The sequence below is a fragment of the Calcarisporiella thermophila genome (genome assembly GCF_041956535.1).
Source record: "Calcarisporiella thermophila strain CBS 279.70 unplaced genomic scaffold VTP21scaffold_23, whole genome shotgun sequence".
Taxonomy (NCBI): domain Eukaryota; kingdom Fungi; phylum Calcarisporiellomycota; class Calcarisporiellomycetes; order Calcarisporiellales; family Calcarisporiellaceae; genus Calcarisporiella; species Calcarisporiella thermophila.
Window position 1 is genome coordinate 302,788 of NW_027192213.1, and position 17,417 is coordinate 320,204.

The 17,417-nt window shown below is 41.5% G+C and overlaps 7 protein-coding genes across 7 annotated transcripts; 3 read left to right on the forward strand and 4 right to left on the reverse strand.

The window, feature by feature from the left end:
* Positions 1-76: 76 nt before the first annotated feature.
* VTP21DRAFT_5685 (uncharacterized protein) lies at positions 77-2,515 on the reverse strand (the record flags this gene model as incomplete). The annotated part of the gene is made up of 8 exons (XM_069396233.1): positions 77-496; positions 558-911; positions 978-1,078; positions 1,143-1,354; positions 1,416-1,654; positions 1,728-2,056; positions 2,121-2,309; positions 2,407-2,515. 8 exons carry the CDS (start codon positions 2,513-2,515, stop codon positions 77-79), a joined length of 1,953 nt encoding a protein of 650 aa, XP_069247766.1.
* Positions 2,516-2,777: 262 nt separating this feature from the next.
* VTP21DRAFT_5686 (uncharacterized protein) lies at positions 2,778-3,264 on the reverse strand (the record flags this gene model as incomplete). The annotated part of the gene is made up of 4 exons (XM_069396234.1): positions 2,778-2,837; positions 2,920-3,058; positions 3,123-3,138; positions 3,231-3,264. The coding sequence occupies 4 exons, from the start codon at positions 3,262-3,264 to the stop codon at positions 2,778-2,780; spliced, it is 249 nt and encodes an 82-aa protein (XP_069247767.1).
* A 204-nt stretch (positions 3,265-3,468) lies between these two features.
* Positions 3,469-4,428, reverse strand: VTP21DRAFT_5687 (uncharacterized protein; the record flags this gene model as incomplete). The annotated part of the gene is made up of 4 exons (XM_069396235.1): positions 3,469-3,717; positions 3,785-3,910; positions 3,982-4,322; positions 4,395-4,428. The coding sequence occupies 4 exons, from the start codon at positions 4,426-4,428 to the stop codon at positions 3,469-3,471; spliced, it is 750 nt and encodes a 249-aa protein (XP_069247768.1).
* Positions 4,429-4,800: 372 nt separating this feature from the next.
* On the forward strand, positions 4,801-7,820 carry VTP21DRAFT_5688 (uncharacterized protein; the record flags this gene model as incomplete). The annotated part of the gene is made up of 8 exons (XM_069396236.1): positions 4,801-5,022; positions 5,094-5,356; positions 5,434-5,613; positions 5,669-5,797; positions 5,867-5,996; positions 6,082-6,195; positions 6,259-6,640; positions 6,706-7,820. 8 exons carry the CDS (start codon positions 4,801-4,803, stop codon positions 7,818-7,820), a joined length of 2,535 nt encoding a protein of 844 aa, XP_069247769.1.
* A 1,559-nt stretch (positions 7,821-9,379) lies between these two features.
* VTP21DRAFT_5689 (uncharacterized protein) lies at positions 9,380-12,154 on the forward strand (the record flags this gene model as incomplete). The annotated part of the gene is made up of 6 exons (XM_069396237.1): positions 9,380-9,555; positions 9,623-10,195; positions 10,263-10,605; positions 10,677-10,836; positions 10,917-11,580; positions 11,653-12,154. 6 exons carry the CDS (start codon positions 9,380-9,382, stop codon positions 12,152-12,154), a joined length of 2,418 nt encoding a protein of 805 aa, XP_069247770.1.
* A 694-nt stretch (positions 12,155-12,848) lies between these two features.
* Positions 12,849-13,414, forward strand: VTP21DRAFT_5690 (uncharacterized protein; the record flags this gene model as incomplete). Its single annotated transcript, XM_069396239.1, has 3 exons — positions 12,849-12,981; positions 13,103-13,282; positions 13,368-13,414. 3 exons carry the CDS (start codon positions 12,849-12,851, stop codon positions 13,412-13,414), a joined length of 360 nt encoding a protein of 119 aa, XP_069247771.1.
* Positions 13,415-13,837: 423 nt separating this feature from the next.
* VTP21DRAFT_5691 (uncharacterized protein) lies at positions 13,838-15,811 on the reverse strand (the record flags this gene model as incomplete). The annotated part of the gene is made up of 4 exons (XM_069396240.1): positions 13,838-15,154; positions 15,225-15,298; positions 15,371-15,501; positions 15,573-15,811. 4 exons carry the CDS (start codon positions 15,809-15,811, stop codon positions 13,838-13,840), a joined length of 1,761 nt encoding a protein of 586 aa, XP_069247772.1.
* Between the last annotated feature and the right edge of the window lie 1,606 nt (positions 15,812-17,417).

Below are 17,417 nucleotides of genomic sequence, written 5' to 3' on the forward strand. Positions count from 1 at the left end.
CGCGACGGTGATGAGTTGGTAAAGACGATTGCATGTTGCCGTATATACAGGAATCATAAAATAAATAATCTAAACATCACTCGTCTGACTTTTTGGCTTTCTTTTTCTTTTTCTTTTTCCCTGATTCTTGGGTCGTATCTGTTTGCTTCTCGGCTCCATTATCGCTTATGTCCTGGCTTTCTTCTCTGCTCCGTTTTACGCCTTTGGTGGAGGTGGATTTAGAAGAGGGTAGCCGCCATTTCTTGTTTGGAATTGCTTCCATTTCTTCCCGATGCTGTTGCTGTAGCTTCATCCTAAACATGCGCAGTCTCTTCTTTTTGGAGTATTTACGCAAGTCATGTTCCTCCTTCTCTGGTGGACGATAGGGTGCAATCTTCTTGAGCGAAACAAACTCGTTCAGCTCCTGATCATCAGCCAGTAAAATCTCGACTGGTGTTAGGCCATAGCTTGCCGGCTTAACTTGACGATACTTGAAGCGAGTGGGCTGGTCGCCAACCTAATAAAATGGAGCTATATTAAGGCCCATTGCAAACGGCGGACTCTATATTTATAGTTACCATATCCTCGTAATCGAGTTGATGGTATTCCTCCAAGTATTTCTCGAAGTCTTTTTTCGAGATTTTATCTCCCGCTTTTGAACTTGTCGCTTCGTGTCCTTGTGTGGTACCTTCGTCATATGCGTCTCCTCCCGGTAGATAGTCAGCATCCATGATAAAATCGCCATCTTCATCTGGCTGCTTCTCTTTCTCTTTCTTCTTCTTCTTCTTCTTCTTCTTGCCATCTTCTGGAGCAGCAGTCTCCTCTACCTCTGATTGCACATTTGGTGCTACCTTCGCACTGCTCTCGACTTCATTTCCTACGATGTCGCTAATATCAATGTCATCATCCCAGGTTGGCTTCGCATTCTTGTCCTATTAGAATAAAATCATGATATGTACCGAACTTACTAAAACAACAGATTCACACGTTCAACCTACCTCTTGCTCATAGTAGTCGTCATCAAACATCTTTGACATTTTTTCGTCATACTTATCAGGATCAAACTCCCCTTCTAAGTCTACCTCGTCTAATCCGACAGCTAGAATTTTCATACATTAATAAAGATGTAAATAATCAATAATTATGACACTAAAAAAACCTACATGTATTTCCGGTGATCTCTTGAATTTGCTTCAACTTCTCGAAGATTTCCTTCTTCTTAAGGTTCTTGAGTCTCTTCAACTCCTCTTTCTTTTGCAACTTCTCCTCTTCTTTACGCTGTTTAAGGGCTTCACGCTTCTGTTTGCGTTTATCATCCTTTCGACGAACGGAGCCTTCCACATTACGCGAATAAGTCATGATCTCTGTAGCTCCCCTAATGAGGTAGTATAATTGGGTAAGAAATTGGATCATATGAAAAAGATTAGACAACTTACTGTTCCTCAAACCGGAAATTATACTGACTCTCGAATCGGTCAGCTTCCTCCAGCTGCTCCTCGTCCTCGGTATCGTGATGTTCTCCCACAATCTCTTGGTATGAGGGTACGCGCTTCGCCGATTTATCGATCCATCCCCGGTTAAGGATATAATCCATAAGGAATTTTTCGTCTTCATCAATCTGCGAATTGTTCTGATAATTTCGCCATTCCTGGAATGCCTCCATGCCGTTATCCTCCTACGATTTCAATAAAAAAGAACAACAACGTATTAGACATCAACTCCAAAACCAATAATGAAATAACGCTTACTGTCATATTCTCCAACAAAAATTGTCGATATGCCTCCTCCTCTTCCTCCAACTCCTCTTTTGATTTCACTCGCTTCTGGAAGAAATTATCCCCCTCTTCTTCCATGTCTTCCTCATCTCCATCACCAGTGCTAGCATGAAATGCTGCCGTCACCTCCTTACGTATTGCCTCTTGCTCCTCAGTATGTGTCATAGCATTTCCATCCTCCTCCTCAATAATCCCACCATCCTCAAGTAGCACTTTACGGTGATAATCTTTGAGACGCACAGGTTTTTCCGCCGTAGTCTGCTTTTCCTTCCATTTCTTGCGAGCATTTTCCACTGCTTCGTCTAGATGATGCTCACTATGATCAGTCATAATATTTACCATGAATTTTGCAATAGTAAAATTTACCAGAAAAAAAGGCTGTATTATTTTCGTAAATTTTCGGATTCTTTGTTCGAATGGCAGCAATTGTTTTGAGAATCTGAGCGTCAATTTCTGGCGTCACTAGTTCCCCAAACTCATCTTCCTCGACATCCTCCTCTGAATCCTCATCCTCAAAATCCTCCAACGTTGCATCTTTGCCATATTTTTCCTGTACTAATTTTGCAAACGAGTAAAGGTAGTAGGTTTAGTCTATTGGAAAGGAAGGCATAGGAAATGGACGAGGGCCCGACAAAGATATCAAATCGCTTACGTTTCGATAATTCTTCCCCTCGCTTCTTCTCCTCGTACTTCTTCGCATAGGCCTCATTGATGGTGAGGGAATTCTCCTCCGCAGTGTCGTCGAAAATTATTTTTGGCATCGCCTTAAAATCTCCCGGCTAAATCGATTCAAAGAATTCTGAGATAACTTAGAGGTGTGGCCAGACTGTGACTTTTAAATTGAATGTAAACATCAGTATGTGACGGTCGAGGCGAAGTCATCAGAAATCAATCAAGATCCATTGAAAAGGTAAAATTGAAGGTACATAGGAATAGAAATATCTATAGTAGCGTCAGATATCCAACGCAATACATTTATTTAATATCAACAGCACAAAATATAGTAGAAAGGGTTTATGAATTTCAAATGTCAAAGTTTGACGGATTGTTGCCATTTTCGCGCTGCTCATCCCAACGAGAGATCTGCCAAATTCAAAAAAAAAGAGAGGGTTATAGTTAGGATGACTATCGTAACTGCAAATTCTTAATAAAAAAAATTGCATACCCATTCATTGGGGCACAGGCTGTGATAAGCTTTCCAGAACTGTTTGCAAGGGGGGAAATCTTCACCACGGGCCTTAATGCACTTGTAGTAATCTACATAGTTTTGCCAGCAGTGCTTAGTTTGGTTCTGGTTAGGGAAGCTATAGAAAAAGGGATGATAATAAGCATCAACCATTCTCTCTAATGGATCTTTAATGTACTTACCGGGCATCAAAACCAGCTATTCATCAAAAGAAAAAAATTAATCAGTTGGCGGATCTCAAAAATCGACAGACACCAAATAATAGTAGGATGAAGATGCCAGATGCCTACCTGTGGAAAGAGTGACAGACTGTGCTTCAGACATTTTTAAAATAAAGTAGCTTTGGGCTTTTGGATCGCTAATTGGAAGGAAAAGATGGACCTTTTTTCGGGTTGCAAACAAATAACACCCCCCTGCGATATTTATTCAAAACCAAAAGCTGCGCCACATTTTTTCTATTCTTCCTCAAGTGTGAACAAACATAGTTTTATTTTATATAATAGAAAACAAGGAAAAGAAAAACAATATCTAAGCGGATTTAGAGGAGACAATACGTTCTACATCTTGAATGCTTTGGGCAAGAATTTGATCTTGCAGCTTGGGGTTCTGAAGCTCTGCCATAACCTTTTCAATCACGGATTTCGCGAGGTTCTTCTGTTCACGCTCGCGAACGGAAGATTCGTAGCGTACCCAAGAGTCGAGCACACTTTTAACCTCCTGGGCCATGGCAACACGCTGCTTAAGCTCGAAGATTTCAGCCTCCATTTGGGCGGTTTCCTAAATACAATGATATGGATTTAAGAGGGGAATGAAGATAGTGCCAGGCTTTAATATGGAGGAATACCTTAGAAATAGTGAAAAGTCCCTTAGTCACATCAACAACATCCTTCATCTGTCCAACCTGTTCAATACGATCTTGAACGGCGCTCTTGTGGTCCTCGCGAGCTTGGGTGAGAATTTCACGTTGGCGCTATATGGGGAATAAATATTATTAATCACCTACTCTGGATTACTCGAAACCTTGGTAAAATTGAGCATTACATTAATGTGCGCATCAGCCCACTCAACATATGGCTGGCGCAAGAATTTGCCAATAGAATACACCAAACCACCAAAGCAGAGAAGCACAAGGGTCTCCTCATTGAATACATAGAGTTCCTTCGAGATGGCAAAGGTGGTCAAACCAGTACCCAAAGTAAGATAACCAGTCTTGGAGATGAGAGAGTTGCCAGGGAGAGAATCGATGATGCTCAAGGCTTTCTTGCGAGGCTCACTCTCGACAGCAGCCTTCTCTGATTGCTGACCTTGTGTAGCAGCAGAGTAGGTGCGCACAGCAGCGGTAGCAGCAGGACGGGCAGAAATGCTGAGCAATGGCTGGGTAGCTATAAAAATTAATCGCAGATTAACATGATGAAATGACCACATAAATAGCCCAGTTTAGCAAAACAACTTACCCACGGCAGAGCGATTCAAGAGACGAAGAGCCATGCCGAATGGAATATTAACTAACAGGATGAAAAATAGTGATTAATTGTTGAATTCAAACACATCGATGAGAAGGATATTTGTGCCTAGTTGCATTTTTTTTTAAGCCAATCGACATTTCAAAACATAAACATTTTCAGCCCCATCGTTTTGCACACTCACCTACTTATATAATGTGCCTGATGCAGAGTCGTCGCGACACGCAAACAGTAACTGGTGAAAAAAAAAAGTAATTAAAAAGATTACTCGACACTGTTTGCGTTTACACCCGAATGTTGGCCAGGGGGTCTTGTGTGACGTCACGGAGGCTTAGACATATAATATAGGATGATTTGGTGGCGAACAGTAATATAGGAGAGCATAGGAGTGCTGATAATGGGGAAAATTTCTACCGCGCAAGACACGTCTCAGTTGTTAGCTGATATAGAATCAAAAGTATCAGCATCAGCCAAGACTAAAGAAGATGAAGATATTGCTTACGCAGTAGCGAGTTTTCTAAATGAACAATTTGTTACGACAGAGGATCTTTTTACAAATGATAAATTAGAGCGAACACTGATAGCACAGAAGAAGCAGGTTGATGAGATTGAAAAGAAGGTTTGAGCATTCACAAATCATATATTTGTGTTGATATTTTGCTTAAAGAAATACCCCTTATTATTTTTCAGTTCTCCGCAGTGAAAAAGTCTACTTCTGATGCCTTATCAAGATGTCTAAAGAAATCTCGAGAAACGCTCGACGTTCTCGACAAACTTCAAACGACAAGAATGGATTTAGAAGATGAAATATTGGACTATAACGAATCGCGTCCTCAGACCGGTATCAATAGGCTTACAGCTGTAGACGAATTCGCGGCTATGCAAGCTGAACTGCAGACTTTAGAGCGAACTCGGTATTATCTACGACTTCTGGTTTCGGCTGAACATTTAAAGTATACTCATTTATACGTGCATTTTTACAAGCATGATTTTAATTTTATAATTTTGACAAAAAACAAACGACCATCAGATCCCAATCTCTTCAGCTAGTAGAAAAAACTCCACGGAAGGCGTTAAAGCCCTATTCACAACTAGTTAAACTGGAAGATATGCTAAGGAAGCACCTTAAAGAATCATGGCCACGATTGAGGGAACACTTGGTTGACGTGAGGAAATCTCTTTGGGAAGACCTCAAAAAAATTCTTTCAGGGTATGTATTTATTTAGAACTCCAATGCAAAGGATTATCTTTAACATTCTTTGTAGCAATTTCCGAAAAGTATTGGAATCAATTCAATGGCCTGCACCCATGAAACCACCGTTTACTCAACTCACCGCCGAAAAATGGGAGGCTTTTCAACAAGCTTTTCTAGATCTACTTTTGCTTCAGCAGCCGTAATTGAACTGTTTACCTGAAGAGTTTTTGGAGTGTATCTAATCTCTATTGAAATAATTAAGGCCTAGCACAATCCCTGATGAAGGTCCTGCAATTGAACTTCCTCCTTTACTTCCTATAGAGGTGATGGTTGAGCCTATCGGTGTTAGATTCAAATATCATTTCGATGGAAAAAGGCCTACCAATCGGATAGATAAAGTAATGCCTCTAAACTCTCATTTAAATATCTTAGTGAAATTATTGACCCTATTTTTCATAAAATTCTCATGATATCATGATATAGCCCGAATGGTTTTTTTCCTATATTCTTACATCCATCCGCGATCACAATATATTTTTATCTACCAAAATTCAGGATATCGTTGACGAGGCCGGCTATGGAGTGTATGATACGAGGGTAATAAAATTATAATTGTATTCTTTAACCCTTGATTATATTTATATGACTTTTCTATTTAAGAACGATTTTGTTAGAGGGCTCCTAACTCTGGTTGAAGGCAAATTGGAACGCACTCTTCCAAACCTTCTTGAGACACCTTCATATCTTTCTCACACTGTCTATGAGACTCTGCTGTTTGATCAGACTCTGCGAGAATTTCATCAATATTACCCGCCAGGTACTGACGACTGGCAAGGCGGATGCGTGGAGGTAATTACCGGACGACATGAATGGTTTTCCGCTTGGTTCGACATGGAGAAGGAATTCGCACTTTCGAGATACAGGGAAATTATTGAATCTCCAGACGCATGGGAATTGCAATATGAAGAAGTAGAGGAATATGAGGAACTTAGGCCAACTCGATCCGCAGAGGCATTAATGACCCTCTTAGAGATTATTACTGGTAATACCTTATTCTTAAACGAGTCATTTAATTAATGTGTATTAATTTAAATATTCAATTCTCAGACCGATACCGTCAACTCCCTTCCTTCGACCAGCGAATCCATTTTCTCATGGAAATTCAGATTCATCTCCTTTCGTCTTACCGTGCTCGGATCGAATCCGCTGTGGATGCGTTTGATACCCTTAATTCGGCATTTGTACGTGCGGTCCCTGGTTCGCTGAATGAGCAAGCACGCACGTCGACAGGAGGCGTAGAAGGATTGAAGAGGCTCACCCGGTGGATATCCAGTGCTAAATATGTTAGCCGCATCCTGCAAGTGTGGGAGGAGGAACCCTTCTTTATTGAGCTATGGCAGGAATTATCAGAGAGAGCTCGCAAACGAACCTCTCACGGCTTATTTGAGATGACAGAGGGCATGGACCGGCGATCGGCCGAAGTTAAAGAAGAAGAGGAGGAATCAATTTTTGACGAAATGATTGTGGCATATGAAAAAATATACTCACGAATTGAGCAGATCATGGTGGAGAGTGCAACCAGGGATTTTACAAGCTTATTGAAATCCTATCGCTCCAAACGGGATTGGTCCGCGTCGCCAAGTTTGCTTGAGGTTGCAGCCGCTTCACTTGCAGGTCAGGTCGAACCTCAAGTTTCTCAAGAGCTTTTCCCAGCGCTGACAGAGCTCGCCAAATCCCTTGACTATCTTTCAAGCACTATCCCGGATACTCTATTTGCATCACTTGCTGAAAAAATTGCAAAGGAAACTGATCAGTGGATTTGGCGACAGGTAATATTGCGTAACCAGTTTTCCGAAATGGGGGCTTATCAGTTGAAGACGGATTATGAGATGGGGATATTGCCAGCATGGAGACAATGGTTGATACATCCAGAGGAGCAGTTGGCACGGGTAAGAGAGTCGATAACACTATTATCACTGCCTCGAGAGGTGAAGCAGCGGAGTGAAGAAAAGAGAGAAACAAAAGTACAAGATGAAGAGGAGCGACTCCCTGAAACTCTCTCAGAAGTGTACAATTTACTCTGCTACGTTGTGGATGTAGACGAAGAAGGCGAAGCTGCCCAGCGGGCAAGAGCGCTTATGAACAGCTTGGAAATCGATACGTTAGATGTTAGAGAGGCTTGTGAGGTGGTAACTCGAAGGGTGGATGGTGACTGGTTGTAGTTTATTATTTAGATATTGTATACCTTATTATCCTTTAACAAAAGATCCTGCACCGGCTTATCAACAGCAAATAATAAAAAAAAAAAATGCAATTACAATTAAACAAAGAAATTGCAAGTAAGATCGATCAAAAACATTAGTGAATTGGAATAGCTGATGAACGGCCTCTAAAGGCATACAAAATAATTTCCCTTTATTCTATGCTTTCAGGCAATTCAACACACTTGGAAGGGGTAATTGTATGCATCTACGTTTAACAAGATATTCTTTTCCTTTAAAGGCCTCGAATTCTTCCGGAAATCTAGGTTCTTGATTGATTTCAATAGTGAAATAGGATTAGTAGAGATAGGGTATAGCAGTACAATGTAAAATGTAAAATGATCAAATATCCCTTCAGCTTAAGTTGTTGTTGAACTTGGTGTTGAAAAAATTAAAACAATTTGTAGGTCTTTCGCCATCCTCTCTTTTATTTCTCGACCCACTTCGCTCTAAACCACCTCTATTTTTGAACACGCGTCAAGAGAAATGACTGCTGACCCAATGCGTTTGGACCATTTCCAAATCGATCTTTCTAATCAACGTTCTTTAAGTGCGAATATGTCACGAAGCACTAGAGTCTAGATACATAGTTGTGCAGCTTCGGATTTCTCTCAATCAGATCGAGATGATTCTACGCGAGAATATCAGCACAGAATTAGGTCGTTTGTGTTAAATCGATACTTCAAAGGGATGTCATGATTCGAAAGTAGCCATTGAATACCCTATTATAATATCTGCTCACAAATATATATAATTCTACTCACGACCATAGAATAGACAAGTTCATGTTAAACTTTGCCGATATAATATGTGCCATGTTCAGAAGTGCCATAGCCGGCTAAAGATTTTACGAACTAGTGAGCACAAGAGTAGTCCTGCTTTCTAATCTAGTAAAAGAATTACCCCGAAAATAGAAAGATTCACTCAAGAGCAATCATAGGAACGATCACACGCTCACTACTGATTACAATGAAGGCTAAGTATAGACCTGAATAATAGTTTTAGTTGCTCATTCTATATGATCGTTTTTGCAAAATTTCGCGGGCTAAATACCAAACTTAGTACTGCGACTGGAATTCTAATGTGGTTCATAACTCGAAATTGGATTGAATAGATTTCATTCCAATTGGGACTTGATAATGTAACCTCTAGCTAAGTGGCCTTTTAATTGCATTCCAGAAAACTTGCGAAGGCAATGACGATCCGGGGATAGAATATCATAATCACCTCTAGGATAAGAGCAGTTTCTAAGCAGTATGCAAATGAAGTCTTCTGACTCAGCGTTCATGGTTTTAAATTTAAACGTACACCATTTAAAATGGCTCTCTCTTTTTCTACAAACCATCCATATATATATTAAAAGAGAGGAGGTGAAACTTCTTTTATTAGCTTTTTAAAGTGTTAAATTTGCAAATTAGGTTTGTCAAGCTGAACCTGAAATCTTTCATACGTTATGGTCTCTAGTTAAAAGAGCAGAATTAAGGTGATTACAAATCCAATCAAAACAAACCACCAGGAAAATGGAAGAGGAGTCGTCCTTACAACGGAGCAGGAGTAGCCGAGCATGTGATCAATGCCGACGTAAGAAAATTCGGTGTAATATAAAGCAGAATGCGTCCGTTTGTTCAAATTGTGAACAAAATAACATTGAGTGCACGTTCAATGACTCAACGAAGAAGAGAGGCCCACCAAAAGGGTAAGTGTTAAAGACAAGAAGAAATTGATTATTTTAGACCGATATATGACGACTTCGTCATTGGTAGCTATATCGAGGCTCTAGAAAGTCGATTACGAAGAATGGAGAATGTGATAATGCAGAGCATTATTGAGAAGACTTCCTTGGACGAAGAGAAGCGAGTCGATCTTGACAAAATTCGCCAGGAGATTGAAAACACACCCACACTATTTTCATTAAAAGACAATCCAATACGAAAGACCAGAGCTAAACAAAACACCAACCAACAACTACCCATTCATACTTCCTCCCCACTCTCGACAATTAACTGTAATAACTTCGAGCAGAGCTCCAGTGATGATAACGAAGACGATGACAGTGAAATGTCTTCTCGAATGGAGCAACTTTATCTAGAAAATAGCTCGAGCCTGAGTTATTTAGACGATCCGCATGATGTAGTGTTTGAGACTGCACTAGGGCCTAACAAGCCGACGGGTATGTTTGAACTTCCCATGCTCCATACTAAAGGTGTGCAAGTGTTTGCGTCAAGAACTGCTAGGAGTACGAATACATTCCTGGTGTTGAGGCAAAAGGAGGAAGAGCCAATTGAGAAGATTATCGATATGCCGCCAAAGGAGATTTCCGATTCCTTGATAGACGCGTATTTTACCCCTTGTTGATGGCTTCACATTGGTTTTACTCGCTCTAACCAGATTTCTGTATTATAGATACTTTGAACGTATCCATTCTTTTATTCCTGTGCTTCATAAAACACAATTTCTCAAACAGTATCGCGGTGAGATCGAACCATTTCCTTCCCGTTTTCTCCTAAATTGCATATTCTCGATCGCATCCCATTTCTGCAATCTACCAGACTTGGGCATGAATGTGTCTAATAATGGTGGGCATGGTGGAGCATTCATGGCCAGCATTTTTCGAGAGCGTGCACAAAAGTATATCTCCCTGAATCCAAATATCTCGAACTTATCTTACTTACAAGGGCTGATAATACTGATGGGTGGCGAGCGAATTTACAACCCTATGCAGAAGACCATTTCGCTCTCGGGAACCGTAATTTGCCTTGCACTAATGTTCAGTATTAGCACACTGCTTTATTGATTGAGATCTTATTGTTCCTCTAGGCTGCGAAAGTGGCTCATGAGCTGGGACTGCATCGCTCTACTAAATTGCTCTTCTCACCCGCAGAGATGGAGACTCGCCGGCGGACTTGGTGGACGCTTTATCAATTAGATCGAGAAAACAGTGCCCTTACTGGTCGCCCTATGATTTTCCACGATATGGGTGAGATAGCCTTATTTTTTGGTATGCATTCTCTCACTTCTTACTTAAATTTACTTTGCTTGGTGTGCTTTTCCAACCAGACTGTGATGTTGATTTCCCCTCCGAATATGATATTGACGAAGAAGACACCTCAATTTCATCAGAGAGCCAGACTCGAATATATAAGCGTACGCTTACTTCGCTCTATTTTCACCATTGTAGCAAACTTTGTAAAATTGTTGGCCGGATACTTTCTGCACTGTGTACGCCTGCTGGTCAAAAACTCACTGCTGCGGGTGCGCATGAGCCCGTAGTACAGCAGCTTCTCCAAGAACTCCGAGAATGGCGCACTAGCCTTCCACCCGAGCTGGCATTTGACGACGACGAAATTAAAGTTACGCGTGGTGCATCTCATTTTTCTGATATTCTACAAATCACTTACTCACTAGTCCGCATGCGGCTTCATCGAGCATGTCTACGCGCTGAAAAGCACACAAATGCAAACTCTCCCGCTCTTCTCTCGCTTTGGCAATTCAGTTACCAAACTGTACGTGCTCTGGAACTTGTAATTAAGAAGCAGGGTATATATATAGCCGAGATGATGTTTGCATCCACATCCGTTTGGCTTCTCTTTCTGAACACAGGAAGAATTAGAGGCAGCGATGTGCCTCCCGAAGTTCTACTGCATTTCACCCGTATTTTAGTACTTGCAGTGCGTTTACTGAAAAGGTGTAGCTACCGGGAAAGCTTTTTCAAATTTTTCAAGTAGGTGCAATACAGAATGAGCTACTAAATACGATCAATTTATGCTAAACGAATATTTCCTTGAATATTTAGTTTTATCTTAGCGTACCATAGAATTCGCCTAGACCGCGACCTGTGGGACTCCGTCGTTGCTGAGTTTATGCCCTATTTTGGAGATTTTGACGACGAATGTGTGGCCGAATCCTTCATGGACCCAGATATAGTGCTTCAGAAATTCATGTCGAAAAGTGTTCTTGCATCCTCACAAAACCCAATTTCCTTCTCTCATTCTTCGTCTAACCCCTCCAATGGAATCCATTTTTCTCTCGAGTCGAGCTCAGAGCCCCCACGCAAACGTGTTCACGCCGAGTCTGAAGATGCTTCAGCCGGTCCCGTGAACTTCACAAGAACCTTCTCGCCCGTGTCCTTAGCAAGTCAACCTGACTTTACCTTTGATCCATCGCTGCTGTTGAATACCCACGTATATGGGACAGGCCTCAATAACCAGCTTCTAGCCACATTTATGGACTCTTCCGTTCCAACACAAATGAATGACCTATTGAATGAATTTGGATATGGACAAAATTTAGGATGAGGAGTCACATACAAATAGAATCGAAGGCTAAGAATATCGTTGACAACAAGCGTGTGGTTTTCTTTATTCTTTCTTTTACTCTTGTTCGTTATACGCTCGTATATTTTCAGGGCGCTTCGTTTCTGTTATGTACCCACTATTAAAAACCCGTTTGCTTAGAATGTCCACCGCCTATATACCTCCTATATCTACATAAAGATCAGTAAAATCTTATTATAGTGGATCAGGGAAAACTTAGCTATAATATTTGTAACGCTTTAAATATAATATTCATTCCCTAACGTTGCACATCTCTGCATGTAATTTTCCATCAAGGAATGGCTATTATTTAATGGACTCTAATTAGCATATATTAATCCTTCCATAATACCTGTGCAAGTTTTTGTACTCTCACTCCAGGTGAAACGCCTCGTCAGATCTTAAAACGATCATACCCTTAGAATAGGCCTGTTCTTTGTGCTCCGCAGACTCTCTGACCACTAAACATGAAGTATTCAGTTGATTTTCTTTTATTTGTATTGCTCCCGGGTACACTTTATAGTGAAAACATGATCCCCGCCTATATACAGAGAAATAGTGGAAGATATTCGGAGTATGAAAATAAGCTGACGTCACTCCGTCTTTCACCCCAGACATTTTTATTCAATCTCCTCTATCTCTCCGTTAGTTATTCATACTCAACTGACTTTTTGCGATGGTTTCCCCTTTAATTATTGCAGCACGCCGAGTGGCTCCCACCATTCGCGCCTCGGGAATGCGATATTCGTCCTCTACCTCAGCAGCAAATTTTGCTGCTGAACGGGATGGTATTAAGAAGCACGCTGGCGGTAAGATTGTTGTTTCTTATCAATGGATGGATTGGAGACGAAATCTGGGTGGTGGCCAAATTTATTTTAAAGCATGCATTAATTCATGTATTCGATTATATCGGAACCATTGCACCTGTAGAAGCTGCTAGCTTGTGGCGCAAAATCTCGATTTTTGTCTGTGTGCCAGCCCTTACGCTTGCCGGCATCAACGCATATAATCTTGCTATGGAACATGCAGAGCACATGAAGCACCATGAAGATGAAGAAAAGGTTATTTATCCGCACATGAAGATCCGTTCAAAGCAGTTCTTCTGGGGTGGTAAGGATTATATTATCTCAGTAGGATTTATGAACAGCATTTAATCTAATTTTCCTGGCTCTCTCTTTGTATACTATTGCTATAGACGGGGACACCTCCCTCTTCCACAACCCCAAGGTCAATTTCACTTAAATCTACGAGGTTTCCTAGTGATGTCTCGGGCAGGAAATCTGTTTTGTCTTGATATGCCCATATGTGAATGGATTTTACATTACCAGCAAATAAATAAACAACTTTTACTACTATATCAAAGAGTTTTATCTCACTATATTTTTGTTATATTTATAAATAACTAAAAGAAAAAAAAAAGGAAATAGTTTAGAGGAATAAATAAATAAATTCTATGTAAAAAAAGAATCTTTTCTCTCATCTTTCGAAAAAAGAGGAAAGGAATAAAGAAAAAATACACGTATCAGTTATAAAAAGAAATAGAAATGGATATAAGCTGGATATTTAAAGGTAATAGCAGACAAGAAAAAGTATAGAAGAAAGTTTATCAGACTATAAGGCTAAGAGAAAAATATTAAGGATATGAAAGGGGAGGGCGGAAAAAGCCTATAAGTTTGAAGTGGATCGCTCTCCGTCCAACTTCAATGCGATTGACATCTGCCCGCCGGCAACCATGGGTCCAGATCCAGCGCCGGATCGCATAGCTAGAGGCGCATCTTCTCCTGTTTCAGCAGATGTGGGTGGGGTGGGAGCCATGGTTAACGAGGCAGTCGTTGGTGGAGTGGAAATAGGAGGAGTCGACCCTCGAGAAATGGTGGGCTCAGGGTAGGGGTGAAACCGCGTTTGCAATCCTTCAAGTTTAGAGGGCCTGGACGCCTTTGTCTTACCGCGGGCGATGGAGCGCGAGTAACGCAGGCCGCAAGCATTACAAAGAGTCTTGTGTCCAGTAGGGCCTTTACGCCATTCAGGACTGTTGCTGGTGCCGCAACTCTCGCATACTTTTCGGAAGACAGCAGCACGGTACATCGCGTCTGCATAGACTTGAGTTTGGGCTGGTCCCGTCGCTGCCGTTGCCCCACCTTCAATGTAGGGGGGCGGGGGGGGATACTGCGGATGTGTCGGAGACGCAGGCGACACACGCCGAGCGTATGGGATAAGGGGCTGTGAGCGATCACCGGGGGGAGAGTTGCGCCTCTCTTCGTAATTTGGAGGGGGTGCGTAAACGAAGGTAAGGTTCTGCTTCGGGTCTATAACTCCACCTGGCATCAACTGAGGCGACCCGTGACCAACCGGGGCCGCAGCAGCCCCTATTTTCTGATGACCAACGGTGGGCGATGGCAGGCTTCCTCCTGCAGCGGCTGCAGCGGCTGCGGCAGCTGAGGCATGGTTCATTGCCACCGCCACGGCAGACAGTTTATTTAACATTGCCAGCGGTTCAGTGGGCGAAAGGACCGTTGTTGGGATGATCTCGAAACTTACAAAAGTTAAGGAGCCATACGGAATCACGACTCCTTCAATCAGGCGTGTTACCCCATGAGCATAGGTAAGGGCTTGCTTAGCTGTATATCGCTTCATGCATGCGGCACGTCCTGTGTTGGGTCCAAAGCTCAAGTCTGTGAGACGGTTACGGGCAAATGATGAAGGTGAGCTTAGCTCCTTAGCTAAGCGAGCTAGATCATCCGGGCGGCAGTCAACTCCTATGGTCTGGCTACCTGGGAAAGGTAAAGGATTATCTGCCACGGGTCCGAGATTTGCCCCTGGCCACGTTAAAAGTAGTTCGCCGCTTTTTGTGTCGAGAATCTGAAAGATGCGCATTGGGGATGTAACAAAAAAAGTCCCCTCCGGATCTACGGAAAAAGGCCTGTGCTTTCTATCCTTCTCAGTCACCGTGCGCTCAAGTGAATCCAATATACTTTGGATATCCTGTTTCAAAAATACGTTAATGATTCTTATTAGACTCTTGTGATATAAAAAAGGTAAATAGCACACCAACCTCCTGATTAAAAATTGCCTCGCCGCATATTTCTATTTTGTTTTCAACTGGTGGTTTGGTGATCTCCGGAACTTCTATGAATAACACACAGCTTATGAATAGGAAAACAGTATAAGTGTATGTATTATTGTTGATACGAAATTTACCCAAATGAAAGAAAGCCAAGACGACATGGTCGCTGACCACATTCATCACCACATCCAAAACAATGTATTCTTCTTCTTTCTGTTTGGTTGCTTTGCCATCCGATAGCTGACTCAGATTACGATAGCGACATCTGTTTCATTTAAGATTCGGACAATCAATGTTAAAGAATAATCGGGGGGAGGTAATAAATCAAAATCGTACCTGGTCACCGATCCAAACAGTGAGCGTGTATTCAGGAAGTTTGTGAGATCCGCCCGTGCATAACAGGACTCTTCGGGATGCACAAAATCAAAAAATGAACGGCCAATTAAAGGAAGTGCATCGGTTGCAAAGAGAGAGACAAATGCTGGGCACAGGTAATAAAAACGCAAGTCATTGGCAGAGAGCAAAGCCCAAAAGCAAGTACGGATGGGAGATTTAACCACGTTGGTAGGATGCATGGAAGGAAGGGATGTTCTTGGTGAAGTATACAACGTTGGTTGCCTCGTACTCTTGGATCGAGAGGACCAACTTTGTTTATGGAAAAGGAAGGAAATTGGATTAAAAGAATTTTTATGAGGAAGATTGAGCAGTTATAATTAGGAGGTTGATTATGCGCAGGCTCGAGGGGTAACTACCAGTATATGTAGAGGGGGGTATAGCTTGAAAGAGAAGAAAAGAAAAAAGATTTAAAGGTTCATAGGTGAACTCAAAAAGTGATGAGAAAGCGAGTAGAAAGAAAGAGTACGAAAAAAGAAAATAAAGAAATACGAGGCTGCGACTGCGATCGGTTGGCCCAGTGATTTTGATCAAAAGAAAAAAAATAATAAAATCTCTCGCTCGTTCCCACCCTATTTTCTCATTCAGGGCGGGCGCTCCCTCATCGCCCACATCGGCCCACTTTCTTCCCCCAATGCTACCGATGCACTCAGGACATATATATTCCCAAGATCGAAGCGCTCGATCACACTTCACCTTGCTGTGTCTTTCTCACTATAGAAGCAAACGGAAGATCACGCTAACGCTTTGAACTTTACCTTCTGCTAACCTAACCTACTATTGTGTATTCCTCGGTTCCTGTGCGCTTGTCGACACTAAATCGAGCACAAACCAATGGGATCTTCGAAAATAAGGCTGAGTCCATATTAAGGTAAAAAATCAATCGAAATAAATTTAGATTATTAATAGCTTACAGTAACAACCGGGAGCCACGAATCGTGAACACGCACGCCAGAGAAACTATGTGCGAATTTTGGTTGTGCACAATTTTCAAGCCGAGTGTGAGCGGCTATGTGGGGACCAACGTATGTCTTTTGTTACTTGATTACTCGGAATGGCAAAGGTGAATATGCCTAGAGAAAACAGGTATAACAAGCACCAAACGAAGTTTGAGAGATGACAAGAATGGCTCAAACTCCAAGGATGCATTAAATATTTTCAATGTTTATGTGTATAATCGTCCGCTTTCTTCCTAAAAGCATGCCACCATGCCATCATTATTATATACTGTATGTCCACTTGAATATAAAGTTCCCATAAACGGAACTACCTTTTAAGGGTATCCTTAAGCTCATCCCTCATCCCATACCAAAGAATCATAGTGCTATTAATGCTGGATAGGGGGAAATGGTTATTAACGCGTATATGCAAGTGCTTTGTCCTCTATTTTGAGGCATGATGTAAGGGTTATGTTGTATGCAACACAATATACAACCCATTTTCTAACGCAATAAGCTACTCTATTTAACCATACTGATTTGTATTACTTAAATTCACTTGAAATTTTTTGAAACACATCACAGTGCAGATATATTCTGACAATAACAAAGGTATGGCCTAATGCAAACTAAAAATATATAAATGAATGAAGTGGGGTTTCAAAAATATTAATCACATTTCAAATGCGATCAATATGTGGTAGCTCTGATAGCTACAATTGTCCGCAGAATTGCACTAGCAAGACACACGAATCTACTCAGGTGCTGATAACTTTTCGGAGATAAAAAACCAAATACCATATATGATCCGTCAGCCCACAATTGATTAATATCTTTGCCAGAAATGATA